General features: G+C 41.3%; 1 protein-coding gene across 11 annotated transcripts in view; it reads left to right on the top strand.

The window, feature by feature from the left end:
• LOC105251393 (putative transcription factor SOX-15) overlaps positions 1-18,277 on the top strand; it is a 54,161-nt gene extending 35,884 nt beyond the window's left edge. For all 11 annotated transcript variants that reach the window (XM_025415211.1, XM_025415213.1, XM_025415220.1 and 8 more), the window contains 7 exons: positions 1,159-1,339; positions 1,850-2,123; positions 15,157-15,379; positions 15,790-15,983; positions 16,154-16,371; positions 16,566-16,872; positions 17,246-18,277. In XM_025415211.1, coding sequence (XP_025270996.1) covers positions 1,159-1,339; positions 1,850-2,123; positions 15,157-15,379; positions 15,790-15,983; positions 16,154-16,371; positions 16,566-16,872; positions 17,246-17,793 — 1,945 coding nt within the window. In that variant the 3' untranslated portion in view covers positions 17,794-18,277. The remainder of the gene's footprint in view (positions 1-1,158; positions 1,340-1,849; positions 2,124-15,156; positions 15,380-15,789; positions 15,984-16,153; positions 16,372-16,565; positions 16,873-17,245) is intronic.
• Positions 18,278-18,521: the final 244 nt, after the last annotated feature.

The raw sequence follows: 18,521 nt of genomic DNA, 5'->3' as shown, positions 1-18,521 counted from the left end.
CTTGGCCGCGGGTTTAACGGCTTTTAATTTTGTATCGTATCTGGTATCGCCTCGAGAGGTTCCACGAGCATTTTTATCGCCGATGAAGAGTACCTTCGCCAAGCACCGTTTCAAGAGCATATTTCGTTTGCTTGCATTATCATTACCATTATTATTACATTATTGTTTTTTTTTCTTTTTCGCAATAATAGCGAACCAGTTTTACATCTTGGAATTTATGGCCTGCGTTTATTTTTCAAACTTGATGAATTTTATAATAGTCTCGAAAAAAATGTCTTCAATCGCGCGTGCAATTTTATTCTAATTTAATCGCGATAAAACCGCGTTCTCGCCTTGGCGAGCCGAGTGTGATTCGTATCGGGCTTCGTATATCGATATGTCGAAACAAGAGCGCGCGGTTTTATCAGCGCGACCGACACGACGGAAGGCGAGAGCTAATTTCTCGCTGCGCGAGTATATAAGGGGTGACAAAATCGCGCGCGCGCCGCACGAGGTTTATTGAATGAAAACGCCGCCGATACGTTTTTCGTCCCCGCGAGTCGCAGCATCTCGCCGAACCGAATGAAACAATGGCCATTATACGGAACGTACAACGTGTGCGCGCGCGCGCACGTGCATCTACATGCATTCCGTGGAATATCGTACGTGCGCACGTGCGCGTTACATGTGTCGTCACGGCTTGGCTAGAGCCAAATAGAAGTCCGTATATATGCGCGCGACAGACAGCTGTTGGTACCATTATACTCGGCGCACGGTCGCATAATGCCTTAAGGACAATCGTGGGAATTCCATTAAGTGGCCTTGAATGGTTCATTCATGTCGATCAACTCTTTTTCTTAACGGAACGGTTGACAGATCAATCGGCCGCTCGGGCACGAGAGCGACCCACGGGATTTCGCTCGCTTCTTCGTCCCGGGACCGAGAGAGAGAAAGCGGGCAAAGTCAATTGCTATCGCGCAATCCGCGATACGAAATCGGTCTCTCGCGATCATTCGACTATCGGGTATCTCGATAGGAAATGGAACGCTCGAATCGATCGCGACTCCCCTCGATTTATCGCCATTTATCCTCTTGGAAACTCGCGCTTATTTCGCCTTTCGATAATCAAGCATTTGATCCACGTCAGCGTTGTTAATTAATGATTTTTTCGTTTTGCAGGATGCTGGATAATTATGACAGGGGTGAGGTGACACCACCGCCGGTGAGTTACGGCGGTTCCCCCGGACTCTTGGCGCTCCATTCGTCGCTTTACGCGACTCCCACGTCGAGGGCCTACGACATCGACTCTGGCATCGATGGCAACGACAGCTCGATGCCAATCGATACCCAAATCATCTCGGTACGTGTCTCCGCCGATTTCGAACGTCGCTTGTACGGCATCTCGTCCTCCGCCACTCGCATAACATCGTATCATATGTATGCATCCTCGCGCGCGTTGTAAATACACCTACGTTCCTGCGTTATTCACGACAGTTGGCTCGCGTTGCGGTCCTATTCGTAGACGAACGCGTGAGGATAAAGTCAAAAATGTCGGCGCGAAACAATGGCGGAGGTACGATAGCAAAGTGGCATATATAAGCTTCATTAATCTCGCATTTTGCCCCGTCGTTAATCCTGTCGCTCGTGTTTCACCGACCCGTTATCGGTTGCTACGGCTAAATAAATATCTATTGTTCGCATCCCTTTACCCGAGTACGGCAAAGTACCTCTCGGTATCTTCATACCTCGCTTGGCGTATCTTTGGGTCAGCTACCTCTCTTAAAAACGCCACCACCGGGTTGCAGCCGGTCGAACGCTGCTCGCGGGAAATATGTCTTGGCGAAATATGTACACGTGACATCGTTTCCAGATACCGAGCATGCTGAGCGGCCCGACGCAGCAGCGGCTGGAGGATATGCCCTGGCTGACTTCCGGTCCATCGCTGGAATACCAGCAGGGCATCTCGCCGATCCCCGCGGGAGTAAAGATGTGCCATCCCGGCGGCGGCACTGCCCAGAGGAGCCTCAAGGAGCAACGGATACGTCGCCCCATGAACGCGTTCATGGTCTGGGCAAAGGTCGAGCGCAAGAAGCTGGCCGACGAGAATCCGGATCTTCACAACGCCGATCTCAGCAAGATGCTCGGTAAGCAAGATGCGCGAATCGGAGATGCTTCCCTTCTCGAGGCTCTTGTTTACACGTCTATCAATCGCCTTCAGACGTCTTTGAAATCCGCAATCTGAATGATTTGATGTATAAACAAGTTGTTTGAGAAGAAACTTTATTATTTTCTTCGTTTCAATTCTCACGATTTCCTCTGATCTAGAAATCCACCGCTTTTAATTGAGCCACTGAATATTCAGTCCCTCGTGTAAGACGCAAAACAGAGGATATTTAATTAAATAAATATGTTTTACCGTTTAAAAACGCAATTAAAACGCATCGGGATCGGGTACCCGTTATGGAAAAATTTTTCATTCCCGGATACGGCCAAGATGAAGCGTGCAAGATTAGAAAGGGTCTCGCCTTTTAAAAATACATGTACGCGATGAAACAATGGCGGTTTCTCGCGGGAAAAGACTTTTCCGCCGGGAAACTGACTCTGGGAATAAGAAAGCAGGAAAAATCTCGCCCGCTCGCTCGCGAGTCGTCATTAAATTAATTGCAACGTCAGGCGAGTGGAATTAATCTAATTACACATTGGAACGAGGGATGTTGAACGGGACGAGGAGAGAGAGAGAGAGAGAGAGAGAGAGAGAGAGAGAGAGAGAGAAAGAGAGAAGAGGGACGAGAGAAAAAGTCTTACGTTACGTTATATCAACTCGACTCGTTAACACCCATGTTTATTCTGTCGCAAATGCGTGTAACCAACACCAGCCTCCGCGAATATAACTCGCGGCGTCTCGTTCGTATCACCGGCAGCCACCTGCACGATCGAGATAGGGAAATCATTCTCTTATCGCTCCACGCTGTACATTCGAGCCCTCCTGTCAAATCTCGCTCCGATCGCTGCGTTATCGCTCGCAAATTCCCAAGTAACATCTCTCTCTCTCTTTCTCTCTCTCTCTCTCTCTCTCTCTCTTTCTCTCTTTCTCTCTCTCTTCTCGTTCCCTTTAAGGTAGCGCGGACATTCCGAGAATAAAACGCACGATAGCCCTGCTATCGTGTTGGTGCACATTCGTCGCGCGATATATACGCGAATCGTCGATTTCACGTAAACCGAAATGCTTTCAGCGGCAGACGGTGGTTTTGCGGTTGTTCCTCTTTGTCTCTTTTTTTTTTCCTCTTTCTCTTTCTCTTCCTCTCTCATTCTCGTATGTCTCGTGTCTCCCCAGCGTTAAAACCGAGAACCCATCATCCGGTACCATCCTAACGATCTGTCAGCGCCGACTGGAGTTCGCGCGCGCGCGCGTTATCGTGGGCAGGTACACCTTGAATTATCGACAATTGGCATCCGCAACATTATTGGCATTTGAACGATCGAGCGGCCGTCGTGCAGAAAATTGTAAACCTCTCCTCTCTTCGTGTGTAACCATCTACCTACCTATCCTACCCGTACTCGTTTCAACGCACCGTGTGTCTCGTGCGTGTTTACACTCGCGCGTATGTGCGTGCCCCCCCTCCGCGGCCCCTCGTGTAACACATCTTTTCTCCCCCTCTATCTTTCCGCGCTCTCTTTCTCGGTCTTTCTCGATTTGTTCGTCGCGCAAACCTGTAAATCACCGAGTCTCCCTCGCCGCGTTTCCCTCCCCCTGGCGCCGGTTATCGAGCGATCGTGGAGTGAGGAAAACTCGTCGTCGGATTTATCGATCGAACATTAGGCGCGATGTTATTGGCATGACGCGGCTCCGATTGCTATGCGCGCCGAGTTGCCTTTGCCGCCCCCACTCTCTTCCCCCCTTTTTTTTCTTTCTTTCCAGACATCCTACATATTCATGCGCGTGCTGTGCGTCGATCCATCCGTTCGTACGTCCGTTAGCCCGTCCGTCCGCGCGTGCGAGCGAGCGTGTTTGGCATCGACGCACGCACACGCGTACGCCGATTGTGTCGCCGTTTGCCTGTCGGTGTGGGGCGGGCGAATATACCACCGATGGGGGCCGTGTGGGCACCTTATATCCGGTGACACGCGTGCCCGCGCATCTTTATCAATCGCTCTTCCCGACCGTTAGCCCGTCCTCGAGATCTGTCAAAATTTGGGAATTAATTTGGCGCTGGTCCCGTTGATATCGTTCGACTATCATCCCTCGTCATCGGTGGATCGCGCGTCCTCGTCGCTCTTACTGTTCCGGCGGTCGTTAATTTCATTGTTAATTAGTGGAGCGCAGACGACGTTCGAGGATCGGAGGAAGGAGAAACCGCACCCCCGCTCATCGTCCTTTACACAGTACGACGACGCGACGCCACTGCGTCGTGTCACAGGGGAACGGGGGAAGGGGGACCACCTACGACATATGTGGCAGCCCGCAAATAATACCGGGGCGTACGCGTGTGTTGTACCACTGGCGACAGCGGAGATACAGGGTCTCAAACTGCCAACGTGGTATCGTAGTTTAGTGCCTCTGATTGCCTCCCTCGCTCTCCTATGAAAGACACGTATACGGGATGTCCCTTCGATCGCGAATGTTGAATAAAAATGCATGGGAAAAGTCGAGACACCGACCTCGTTACGAGAGTAATCAACGTTGAAATGTCGATGACGTATTTGATTTCTTATGAAATTTTTTCGTGTACTTTCTTTTATAAAAGTTTTAATTTAAATAGTTTGATTTAATTTTCAAGGATGTTTTGTACAATCCCAGCAAAACGTAGCTGAAAATCAATATTGACGAATATATCCACTTTTGATGTATTTTGAATTATGAGAAATTGTATGGAATTTTACAATTTGATTTTAGCTACAGTGCAGAGATGTATTTTTTAATGTTTATATATTTAAAAATTAATATTTATTAATTTTTATTGAAATATTCCGAATTTTGTTAATCGAAATGATTAACTTTTGGCAGAGAATTTCGCCTTATGACAGATACATGGCTAACTTCATTGAATTATATTTAATATCTTTTTAACCAGTTAGTACTTGTATAATACTATTTGACCAAATATTTCCTCTAATAGTATCTAAACTTTTACAAATTTTAAACAAATTCTGAATTTCCATGTGCTTTTGTCATTTGAATCGACGTGGTTATACATTTTCCATAAGAACACATGTTAAAATTCGGTGCAAATTAAAATCCTTATAACTTGTGAACGCTTTGTGAAGATTCTAAACATATGTAAGGACATTCTGTCCAATTTTCATTAAATTCTCAATATTTTGAAAATAGGTACAAAACATCCTTAAGTAAAAGTTTAATTTAATTTTTAATTTAATTTATTAATTTAACTTAATTTGTTAAAATTAAAAGAAGAAAGAAACTTACTTAGATACTTATAAATTGAAAATTAGAAATTTGCGACAGCATATATGAGTCAATAAATCGGTCCCATCTTCTTCTCTCGACGAAATTATAATTGGAGGGCGATATCGGGACACCCTGTATATTCTTTCTCGCGAGAAAAGGATGCGTTTCTCCTCTCGTAAAGTACCAAACTGCCTTCCGAACGCGGCCGATTCGCGGCCCTTAAACGACGGATCTCGGCCCTTAAACGTACGGTATCTCGCTATAATGGTGCTCGGTGCGGAAGGACCGATAACAACATCGACCTCGGTTGGTCGATTTAAGGGACAGCGCGTCGATTGAAAGTTATTGGCCGTGTAGGTACCAGCCACCTCGCGCGCTATTTATCTTGGCGGAGAGCGTTTTCGATAACGATCTCCCGATTGTCGAAGATTGAATAATGCCATAATTACGCATTTTGAGAAATTTCCGTCGAGGGAACGTCCCGGTCGAACTTATCGAAATTATATCGATTCGAGCGGCGAACGATCTAATCGCGAAGGAGGATAACAAATGCGTAATAAGCCGTACCAAGTTACGGTGACCTTTCGCGATAGCCGCGAGGCGGGATAAGAGATCGGGAAAAGATTGGCAGCCGATTGAAATTAATACGCGCTCGCGCGCGAAATGCGTAAGAAACCACGTTCGAACTCTGAGGGAAAGGCCCGCTTTTCTCGATGGTACCGCGTACATATACATATCACCTTCCCGATACCATCCTCCCGCTCCTAACTCTCTCCTCCTCTCCATTGGGTGGCTCTCGAACAATAGCAGCACCTCGACTGCACGGTGGATGAACTTCTGAGGCTGGAATCGGCTCTGCCCACTCTGTAAATTGCATTTTCGTAAAAAGTGCTCGTAGGGAAAAGAGGTCGATCGATCTTAAACGGCAACCTACATCCTGCTACACGGTTAAGTGCAGTTGAATATATATATAGGTCTCGATCGTGTCGATTTGCCGTTAAGCGGAAAGACGCATCGTCGAATAATGCAATGCAACGAAAAAAAAATTGTTATGAATACTTTTGTAATTGTTATATAACTGATATATTACATTTGTTATATAACCGATATTACAGTGTTACACAGAAAAAAAGAACATTCTTGTTTTGAAAATATATTTAGTTTTAACATGGAAATCTTGAAATGAGATTATATTGCGTAAAGAAAAATATAATTGCTTGAATAATTGCCTACTTGAGTGAAGCCATTTTATATAGTTCAATCGAGAAAAATATATTCTTATGATTCAAGATTTAAGAATTTTCTTGAATGGAAAAGGAATAATGTTGGATAGAAAATAATATTTTTAAATCAAAGATTATAATTTTCTTAAAGTAGAATTAAATAATTATATATTCTTGAGGTGACAATTACAATATTAAAATAAGACTATAATATTGTTGAAATTTAAAATTATTAAATTCTTCTAAGAAGATTATAAATTGTTGCATATATACGAAACAATGAACGCGTTAGTTTAAGTATATAAATTTTGATTTGATACTTATTTTTTTTCTGTGTATTTAACTTGTACATTACATTGTTATATAACTTGTATATTACAGTGTTATGTAACATATATAACATTGTTATATAACTTGTACATTACATTTGTTATATAATTGATATATTACAGTGTTATATAACTTTGTGCAATTATAGTTTATCGTCAAATATTCTAAATAAAAAAAAAAAATTCTCTTTTTATCAAAATTTATGCCCGAGTGGCTTTCAAATTTATCAGTCGCACTTGCAAATAATCGTAATCAGCGATTCAACGGAGCGAAAATCATAAACGCGCTGGTCGTAATAAATATTGTATATGTATCGTAAACATCGGTTTCTACAGTAATATAATACGTTAACAAGCCACTGCAGTTTGCAGCGATTTATGATGCGTTTAATAATCGGTAACATGTCGCCGATATATTTTTCCTCCTTGTTCCCCGCTTCCCCTTTATTTCGCAACGTGCTCTGGTTTTGTGCACTAAATTATTCGTCGCTAAATTGTTTAGTGTCTCGTCTTTCGTCCAGGACGACGATGAATTTTTCTTTTAAGTTTTTAGTTTGATAACGAAACTGGTCTCCCCGTGTCTTCAATTAGACCTGTTTTCTCTCTCTCTCTCTCCTGCGCTCTATCGGAATTCGACGGAGAGACTTGTTCGCCAGCGTTGCTCGATTAATCCGAGACAAGATCGGCCTCTCGTACGATCACGAAACTCATTTGTTCCTTTATACCATCCGCGAGCGCACGGGTCCATTGCGCATTAGTAAACTTGTTTCGATCTAGCGCACTTAACCCTTTCGCTATGGCAGAGTCCGGTCGAAAAGCGACCGTACAGTACGTCTCGTACGCAAACGGCATCCAGCCGCGCAAACAAGGCTGCAAACAGTTATCTCATTTTAATAGTAAAATAATTTTCTTTGTAAAATTCAATTTGCAATATTTGGGATATTTTTTGTTAAAATTATAATATTTTTTTATAGTATACATGACAAGTTTTATTTACTTTAAATATTTTAATGAAATACAATCTTTATAAAAGTATATATTTTTTTTAATAACGCTGAGTATGATATGGAAACAAGAATTATTTAGTTTAAATATTTATTTTAATGAGAAAGAGATAGAGGGAGAGAAACATGATTTTAGTTGCCTTTTCATTTGTTTGTTTGGTTATTTACAAATAGATATTTTATTTTTGTTATCATTATAATCAAATAATATATTTCTGTTTTAAACTCTTATTTTAATGAGAGAGAGAGAGAGAGAAAAATTATTTTTGAAGATATTTTTATTTAAAAAAATATCCTCAAAAATGTTTTTCTCTCTTTCTTTTTCTCATTAAAATAAGAGTTTAAAACAGAAATATATTATTTGATAGTAATAGTAACAAAAATAAAACATTTGTTTATTTTATGTAATAAACAAATGAAAAGGCAATTAAAATCATAAAATTTTATTTGAGTAATCGCTATTTCAACATGGAGTATTTTGAATCGAATGACTTTTAGTAACGAAAGAGTTAAATTGCCATCGTCATCATAGTCAATCTAGCGATCATCGATCAATAAAGTTGTCCGACACGATTTAAATTCTCGTAAATTGAACATTTACGTTGTAAAAATCGCGAGTTATTTAAAGTTACTCGTAATCGTTGGTACTTTCTTTCTATTTGCGAAAACTACTGACGGACCAGTGATAGTTGCACCTTAAATCTCTCCGAATCAACCTCTTTATGCACGCTTTTGTCCCTCCGAACGTCGTACCGACAAAGTCTCGACGAATCCGGACAGACGGAGGAGAGAGAGCCTTCTTTAGCCGTAGCCGCTGGTAGGCGATACGCAGCATAACGAACCATGAGACAAGATCGGGGCCAATAATTGCACATACATATAAAATGAGCCCAGGCGATGGAAGGATCGTCGAAGGAACGGATAAACCCCGAGTAGAAATTCAATCATTTTTTAGCTAGCTGGTCAGGAATCCTAGTTAGCTAGTTTTTGGCCAATTCAATTAGCCAGAAACTGACAGGCTTGCTTCGCCAATAATTGGACGGTAAAATTAGTCAATTTCTGAATAATTTATCAGCAGTTTCTGAACAGTTTGATCAATTTCTGGATAATGACAAGTTTTTCTCAGAAATTAGTCAGTTTCTGACTAGTTTGGTCAATTTCTGGATAATGACAAGTTTTTCCCAGTAATTTTTCTACTCGGGGGACATATGCTTAAACACGCGCTGATCAGTTCACGCAGACATTTCTGAACTGATGGGAGATGATGCGAAATCTCTCTTTCTCTCCTTTTCTCTCGAAAGCTAGATTTTGTGAGGAAAACACCTTCTCTGGAATGAAATCGTTATTCTCGTAAAATGTCGACGATATTAAATCGTCACGTTTTGCGCGCGTCACCCTATATCTTACGCATGCATTGCACACATTGTATCATGTACGGTCGCGCGTACATATGTATCCGTCTGTAAGAAGGACGAAGGAACCGACGGGTTGGCTAAGCTAAGGCAATAATAAGCCATAAGCGCGGTCTCTGCATAGAATGCCGGGTAATGAGGTGGAGTCGAGAGCGGAGTCTGGCCGCACCCTTACCTTACCTTACCTTCCGACGACGCTTATACGATCGACCCACCTATCCTCGACGACGACAACGACGACGACGACGATGACGACGATGACGATGAAGACGAATCGTGATTGCAACATGTATCCTCCGCTCGGTTGCGAAGAGATAGAAATAAATTATTATATTTATGAAAATACACGTGGCACGAGAGACGAGGACGAGGGGGAGGAGGGAGAGCCCTCGAGCACCGACGTGGCGTTGTAGGCGATTTATCGATGACTTCGACTTTTGTCCTCTCGGATCATCTCCGGCGCGGATCATCCACACCACGCCTATATCCCGGCTCGAAAAAAAATGACAGATGGAGTGATATGATAATTTGTACGGACGTCGAGATAATTTTCCTCCTAGAAAGGAGTAGATGTTTTTTTTTCGTTGCGTTTGCACGCGAAATTATTTACGAGAATTGAGAAAATATACTGTGAAATAATAGAATCCGGATTTATTATATGCATGAAACTCTCTTTATAAGCGCAAAATCGCACGATTTATCCGGCGAGATTTCTCACGCCGATTGTCAGTCATCCCGCAACTTTCGCAAAGTTCGGCTGAAGTTTACGGCACGATTATGATGCAGTCTACGTCCGTCCACGTAACGCGTACTCTCGACGGGAACGTGTCACTGTCTTTCCCCTGGCAGCGCGGAAGTGTTTCTTTGCGCGGTTTCTTGGCAAAGCGACGCGTCGTTTTGAAGAACAAGCCGCGACTAACGCGCTTTTTCCTCGATTCTTCATCGAGGAGACAGACGTTAATGTCCATTTATTTTTCTCTTCGAATCGTTCTCGAGGACGTGTGGGAGAAACCACCAGGTTCAAAGCTAAAGGGTGTTACAATTTCCTTGTCTCCGCGTCATCGAGTACCTCGAAACTGCTCGCCTCCTTCCGAGATACTTCATTAAGATCGCACAAACCCTGACAGATAAGTCTTTCTTTGTGCCGAGGGTAGGAATCTCGTTCTCGTCGAGATTGTCCACAAAGGAGGCGAGACGTTTCGTCCACGTGCCACACTCGACGTGTCTGAATGTGCTCGATGTACATCGCGTGTATCTACCTACCAACGAACCTGTCCATGTCTTTGTCCTGAGAGCAACTGTCGAAGTGAACGTCATCGTTCGAGAGTCACCACTAGCTCCAAATTTAGCGATCTAATTTTTTTTACAAGTTAATTATATCTCCCTTTCTTACTCTCGACTGCTGTCAACCTACGGTTGGCAAAAGACGAAGGGACCTTTCACCGAGCTCGGTTCTTACCGCTATTTTCGATAACAATAATATAGTTCGGTGTCATCTTTCGCACATCGCTTTCTTATTAACCAAGGAAGGTTTAGTTATTTATTTCATCTTGGAATCTCTTGGGCCGAATTTGAGAAAACGATAATTCTTTTTCGGAAATGACAATTCCTTCCTCCCTTTAATACACGGATACAGCTGCATCATCGATGCTGCGCATCTGTGTAAGAGCGGACGCGCGCACAACGCCGTCGGGAGATGAGATACATCACGGGACCGGAGACGTATTATTAATGGTGACAGTGGGCGACCCAGGTTGGGCGGGGTGCGCGCGATGCGGTCCCACCGATGTGGGCCTCGACTCCGGCCCTCTTCCTCGTCTCTCTCTCTCTCTCTCTCTCTCTCTCTCTCTTCCTCGTCTCCTCTTCTCTTCCTTTCCGTCGCGTAGACGCATCAACGTATTATTTATCCGACGCGAATTTGGATCCGCGATCGAGAAATCGTTTGGCGCGAACAAGAGGCGACTGTCGAGCCGAACGTGTCAACCGAGCGATCGCCGCTCGAGAACGAGCCCCGATAGATTTACGAGCGTGTTTGACGCTATACTTTACGACGGCCGGCTCTCGCGAGCGAGGAATATTTGAATCCGGTTGTAGGGAAGATTTATCGGGTATGCGTAATTAAAGTCGTGGCGGGAGGACTAACTCCTTACGAGCGACTGTTAATATTCTAAATGCCGCGTGCGAGAGGTTTCTCGCTCGATTCTCCTCGAAAATGTCACGTGCCAGTCCCGCGTTCGCGACCATAACGAAATTCCCGCGATTCCCCGGGCAGAAGGAAGGGGGGAGAAACGGCGGAGTTTAATGAAAGCCGGCCGGCTGGCCGAATGAATTACGCGACGACCGCGTGGATAAATCACCGCGGAATCGTTAATTAGGCGGTGAAACGAGCGGGCTTTCTGGAAAATGTCAACGACTGTGGAAACCGCGGCGGAGATTCGCCGAGATTCTTGCCGCCGTGACTTTGCGGCGCGATTAGGACCTTTTGACACGCGTGATTTCGCGCGCGATCGAGTGCTCGCAGGAATCTCGTAATTTGTCGCGATGCTAATTTTACATTCTCCGTTAGATTCACGTTAGATAGATCCGCGCGAGTCGAAATTGCGATACGGGGAGCCTACATCGAACATTCTTACACAGAAAAAGTGTCAAATCAAAACTGATATACTTAAATTACGCGGGTCGAAAGATTGAGGAAGCATCTGTGTCGTGTGTATTAAGGATTATCCGAGATGTTTATAATCATTAAAAAAGATTGCACGATAAAAAGAGCAATTTTAATCAGAGTATGATATTGCTACAACAATTATAGCAATTTTTTTCGCTTGAAAATGTTCTATTCTATGACCTGACAATATTTATAGCTCCTACAAAAATTCTTATCCTTATTAAAATTAAAAAACAAGATTGACACACAGGAAAAAAATAAATGTCAAAACCTGTATACTTAAACTAACGCGTTCATTGTTTCGTATATATACGCAACAATTTATAATCTTCTTAGAGGAATTTAATAATTTTAAATTTTAACAATATTACAGTCTTATTTTAATATTATAATTGTCACCTCAAGAATATATAATTATTTAATTCTACTGTAAGAAAGTTATAATCTTTGACTTAAAAATTATTATTTTCTCCAACATTGTCTCTTTTCCATTCAAAAATATTAAATCTTAAATTATAAGAATATATTTTTCTGGATTAAACTGTATAATATGACTTCATACAAGTAAGCAATTATATTTTTCTTTAATTAACGCAATATAATCTCATTTCAAGATTTCCATGTTAAAACTAGATATATTTTCAAAACAAGAATGTCTTTTTTTTTCTATGTACGAAATATCCACACGACCTGATGGTCCAAATGTCCGTGTCAAATTAAGAGGGCATTTAAGTGTTTTAATTCATTATTCGTTTACGTGGATTGGACAAGAAGATCGACGATAAGCGAAGAATCATTCATGCTTCTAATCCGACGTCGCCGCTTTTTGCTCGAAATTAATGAAGTCGTCCGACGAGACCTCGGCCTAAGCGCGGTAAATTAGAGGTACACGCCAACCATTAGAATACTTAACGAGGACATCACGGTGGGACGCAGCGTGCGCGGGTGTGATGATGAATCATCGCCGGGTAACTCACCGCGAGTGCGCGCACGCCCAGGAATATTAAATTAAGTTTACTTATTGTTAGCCGAAAATCTCATTTGTGTCCCTTTTGTCGCGCGGACTCCTCTGAATTCTCCTTTTTTCCTCGTACAAAGAAGTCGAAGAGTCGGTTGGCCGGGAACCCTGGAAAAAAATGAGGAGTCGCTTGACGAGAAAAAGAAATTGTCACGCGACAAAAGCGATATCCTTTTGCGAATAATTCTCTCTCTTCCGTTGTCTCTCTTCGCCTTCCTTTGTCTCGTAATAACGTTTCGAAAAAATATACATAAATATAAATGCGTTCTTGCGATTGTCCACGAAATTCGTTAACTTGAAAGAGAAAGAGGGGACGCTCGAGTCTGACGTGCCAAAGTGCGATTTCTCTCTTATTTTCCCGCCCCTCTTCCGGAGTCCTCCGGGTTAGCGTCTCTCTCCTCCGGAGAGTTGAAATATACAAAATGAAATATGAAATAATGGTTCGTGCCTTGTGGCTGGCTGAAGGCACGGGCGCACCCATATCTACGCCCCCATGTACCTATGTACCTATACAAGACACGCATATGCATATACATCTGTATATATGTATGTGTATATATATTATTATTATTATATATATATTTACAGACATAATCCCGCATGTGTGTGTATATATTTATATGTGTGCATATATATATATATATATATATATATATATATGTATGCGTAGTATATAAATCCGCCTCAATTTTTTCGTTCTTGTCGCGAGCATCTTATGCTCGTATGAACCCTATGCCTCGCTTAATGATATTCCGGCCTACCATGTTGGCATATTGAACGCAACTGAGGCAGATTCCAGGCTTGGTCGTCAGACCAAGACCCGCCGCCGCCGCCGCCGCCGACCAAGCCCACCTGTAATACAGATACGTATGTATCCGTACGTACGTACGTATGTTGTGTATATACGAGAGACCATTTATGTGCTCGTTTTGCGCCACGTATATCGAGGCGACGACAGAGAAAGAGAGAGAAAGAGAGAGAGAGAGAGAGAGAGATAGGGGCTGTTCTCTCGCGGGCCGAATTAAGCGCGTCGTTAGCTAAAGGGATCGACCGACGATTTTATCGAGATTCGGGATATCGAGATGTATACACCGGGGGCTCGCCCCATTATTGTCGAGCAGCGTAATTTATCGGAGTATTTACGGACGCGAGGATCTCTCCCGCGAGGATCGATATATTAAAGCGCACCGGCAAACGTCTTCGAGCGTTTTTTGCCCGATAAATTCATTTTTCGAGAGGAGGGGCAATAGATAATAACTACTTACTCTTGTCTCTCTTTCTTGAATTTTAATTTTAATTTCAAATTTAAGGCTTAATCTTGGATTGTGAACGGGATTTTTCAAATACTCGTGACAAAAGTATTATTACTACAAATACAATAACAATCTTTAACATATTTCACGAGAAAGAGAGATAAATATATTATAAACCTAACTTTTATTTTTTTAACTAAAATTGATTTTAAAAAATAATTAAATTAATATTTATTAATTCTCTATTTCTCTATCTGTTTATTCATAAATATTCATTAATTTCATTATTGTCAGTTTATATAATTATAAAACATCTCAAAATTTCATTTTTCAAATATATTTTAATATTAATTCTCGAATTTTAATTTTAAATTTAAGGCTTAATCTTTGATTGTGAACGGGATTTTTCAAATACTCGTGACAAAAATATTATTACTACTACAAATACAATAACAACCTCTAACATATTTAGCGAGAAAGAAAAATAAATATATTATAAACCTAACTTTTATTTTCTTAATTAAAATTGATTTTTAAAAGTAATTAAATTAATATTCTCTATTTTTATTTATTCATAAATGTTTATTAATTTCATTATTACCAGTTTATATAATTATAAAACATCTCAAAATTTCATCCTTCAAATATATTTTAATATTAAAGCAGATACATGTATATAAATATATATCGCACTCTGACAAAATATTATATTACATCCTTTATATTTCGATTGTTCATGCGGCACGCAGAGGGAATCCTGGAGCGACTGGTAAGCTGTATATACCGTGTGTCGTTTAATCATTTTCGTTGTTTGGTTCGTCTCTGTCTGACGTTCTTTATTAAACTGCGATTCCTGTTCCTTTCAGGAAAGAAATGGCGAGGACTGACGCCGCAAGACAGAAGGCCCTACGTCGAGGAGGCCGAGAGGCTCCGGGTCATACACATGCAGGAACATCCGAATTACAAGTACAGGCCGCGGCGTAGAAAGCACGCGAAACGGACACCCGGTGCACCATCCTCGCCTCCCTCGGCGACCAACGCCGCGGGCAACAGGTCTAACCCTACCGGCCCGACGATTCATCATTCCATGTAAGTCGATATTGGCCCATACTTTCCGCTAATGAAGGCACGTACGAGTAAAACTGCCTTAATTGAGAGATCTCGCTAAGATTTAAACGAAGCGAGACGCGCCGACGACGATGACGCTTATGATCTCGACGACATGACGTTATATTTTCGAGATTTAACAATATTTGAATTTTTCAAACATAATCATCTCGATAAAGAAATATTCGTTGACAAGATGATTAATAAGTTATCTTTTATAAGATAGAAATTATTATTATGATGCTTACGTAAGATTCATGTATGTGTTTTAGCGTAAATTCATCCTTTGAAGTAGAGACATTTATGAATCATTCCATCTCATCTCAATACATGATATAATCAAAGAACATTGTATTCTCAAGTATATAATACGTAATCGAAATGCAATTAAGGTCCAAGATGGACAGTTACCAGGGCATACCTCAGATTCCGTGGGGTGGCCATTCCCCGATCTCATCCCTATATCATCAGCAGCAACAGGGTATCCAGGAATACAAGTCGGAAAATAATTCGCTTTACGGTAGCCCGTACACGCCCATTATTCACACCCCGGATATATCTCCGGTGGCGAGTCCCGAACCTGACGGTAAGAATCTTTAAAGCAATAATAAATCAGATGCCTGAAGAAATTTATTGGAGCTAATAGTATTAGATACACGTGTTAAAATTGACATATAAAATATATAAGATGCGATATCGTGGACTAATTAAATTATTATCAAATCGTCGCATATACAATCGGAATTTAATCACCAGGTGACGGCGGCCATCTATCGTCTGCTCAGAATCCGGATCCGGAACGAGATTTGATGGAGGGTACCTCGAAGCAACACGGAGATATGACTGATCAAACGAAACGATACACCTTTATGAGCGGCGACAGTCAATTACACACGGGTCATGCCAGCAATACTAACGTATCGTCGTGTCAGAATTCCGGCAGTTATACGGATACGTTAACATATAAGAAATCTGTACGTTACATATATTTTTGACATATTTCTAATTTTTGCTATAATTTTTCATCCATAAATTATCTCATCATTTTACTTGCAATTTTACAAACAATATAACATATACAAATAAGTTTAATTTGTTAAATTAAACTTATTTGTATATGTTATAAAATTCTCAATTAACAGTCTCGAATATTTCTTGGTTCCATCAGGTGAGTTATTTGAACTTTGAGAGACAGTCGACGAGCATAGCCGCGGTGGGTATTGCAAACGGTATGATGGTATCGTGCAACAAGCTGCGCTCCGGTTTTGACAATGTCGGTTCCGTCACGGGTACGTTTTATCCGCCGGTCGCCTCGCCGCACGATCAATCGTTGCAACATTACAGTAACACGCAGTCGTCCAAGAGCGCGACAAACTATTCGATGCAATCCACCGTCGAAAGCAATTACAATCCAGTTCAATGCGCCAGTAATCGACAGCAGTCCATGGGAATCCGCGGAGCCGAAAGTTGTTCCGGTAACATTCTTTTCTCGTTTATTCATATCAGATTTAGAGATTTGTACTTACCCAGAGTCAGAAGATGACAACACATGTATTCTTTACAAGAAAGTTTTAAAAAAAAAATTTGGAAATTTTGGAAAAATTTGATTATACCTTCTTTTTTTAAATAAAATTATTTTTTTCAGAAATCATGTGTGAATATAAAAAAATATTTGAATTTTTTCAAAAACAAGTATAATTACTGAATTATATTAGAAAGAATTACAATGATTCTCCAAGTATTATAATACAATCAATTTTGTAAATATTTTTACATATGCATATCACGCATTTATTCGGTTCCGTTATGCTATGCTTACATCATCGTTCGACCTGTAATTTATTACAGGCACAGTGACGCACCGATACCAAATGTCGCATCATCAGGAATACCAGACAGACTCGGGCAGCGCTCAGCAGCAGCACGCGATTCTTAGTGGCCACATTGATCCTGGCATGAGTACCGAGGAAGATCATCAGCAGCAAGCGCTGCAGTTGGAAAAATATTTCAAGTATTCCCATCCGACAAGCGTGGCACATTCGAGCCTGTCGTCGCAGAATATGTTGGATAGCAATCATAATTACGCCAGCGATCTGCGCTATTATGGTGCACCGTCCCAGTTGGACATGTCGAACTCTCAGTGCATCGTTGACGATCAACAGAGCAGCAAGGACGCTCGTTGTTCCAATGTCGCGATCGGTCACACCATGGAACAGTATCATCAACAGAATCTAGAAGTGTCCAAGTACCCTGATCATTCGGCCGCGCAACAACAGCATCAACAGCCGCAATCGCAACAACAGCAGCAGCCTCAGAATATGGAACACGTGTCCAAGGCTGACGATGATTTCAGTGTTATACTTGCGGACGTGCGCAAAACCTGCTACAGTAGCTAGTGTTTCTTTTACAGATATGTTTTTGGGTTTGATGGGTTGACGTATGTATTTGACGTGAGAACAGTCTTTCAGATTGTGATTGGAGAGAATAACAAACGCTTATACACGTTTTACGTCATTGTGCTTGGTGCTACCCGAAATATATCAAAGCATATCTATCTCGCGATAGAAGGTACGTTCTCTTCTCGTCAAGTTTAAAAGTAATATTTTAATTCTGAATCTTTAAGAATGAAAGATATTGATTTGCAATTCGATTCATTTGATTCTGATACTGGCAACATGTAATTTTGCAGTTTTTATCTTGTGAAATTTTATTTATCTTTGCATATCTGTGCGTATAAACATGATCTCTTGTGGATTTCAATTTAATTGAAATTACATTCACATTGAATTAATAACATAATTATCATCCGTTGTGCTGAGGTAAATGAGATTGTAAAACAAATTCTAAAACTGTAATATGAAATGTTATAATACTAATAATCTATTTTATTTTATGAAAATTTTACAAGATTTTATTGAATAAAAATTTACAAAATTGTTGAAATAATTATCTACATTTTTATATGAACATAAACAATTTAGAAGATCTCATATAAAACGTAATAATAAGCTACTGATGATATGATTGATCTAATATTGCATAAAAATGCAGAGAGGATTGTACACTTCTGTAGCTGTCACTTGCATAGTTCTTCATTATCAAAGGTAACATAGTAGCAAACATA

The sequence above is a fragment of the Camponotus floridanus genome, unplaced genomic scaffold (genome assembly GCF_003227725.1).
Source record: "Camponotus floridanus strain SB8 unplaced genomic scaffold, Cflo_v7.5 scaffold1, whole genome shotgun sequence".
Classification (NCBI taxonomy): Eukaryota; Metazoa; Arthropoda; class Insecta; order Hymenoptera; family Formicidae; genus Camponotus; species Camponotus floridanus.
Note: the sequence above shows the minus strand (reverse complement) of the source record. Positions and strands in the feature narration are given on the sequence as shown.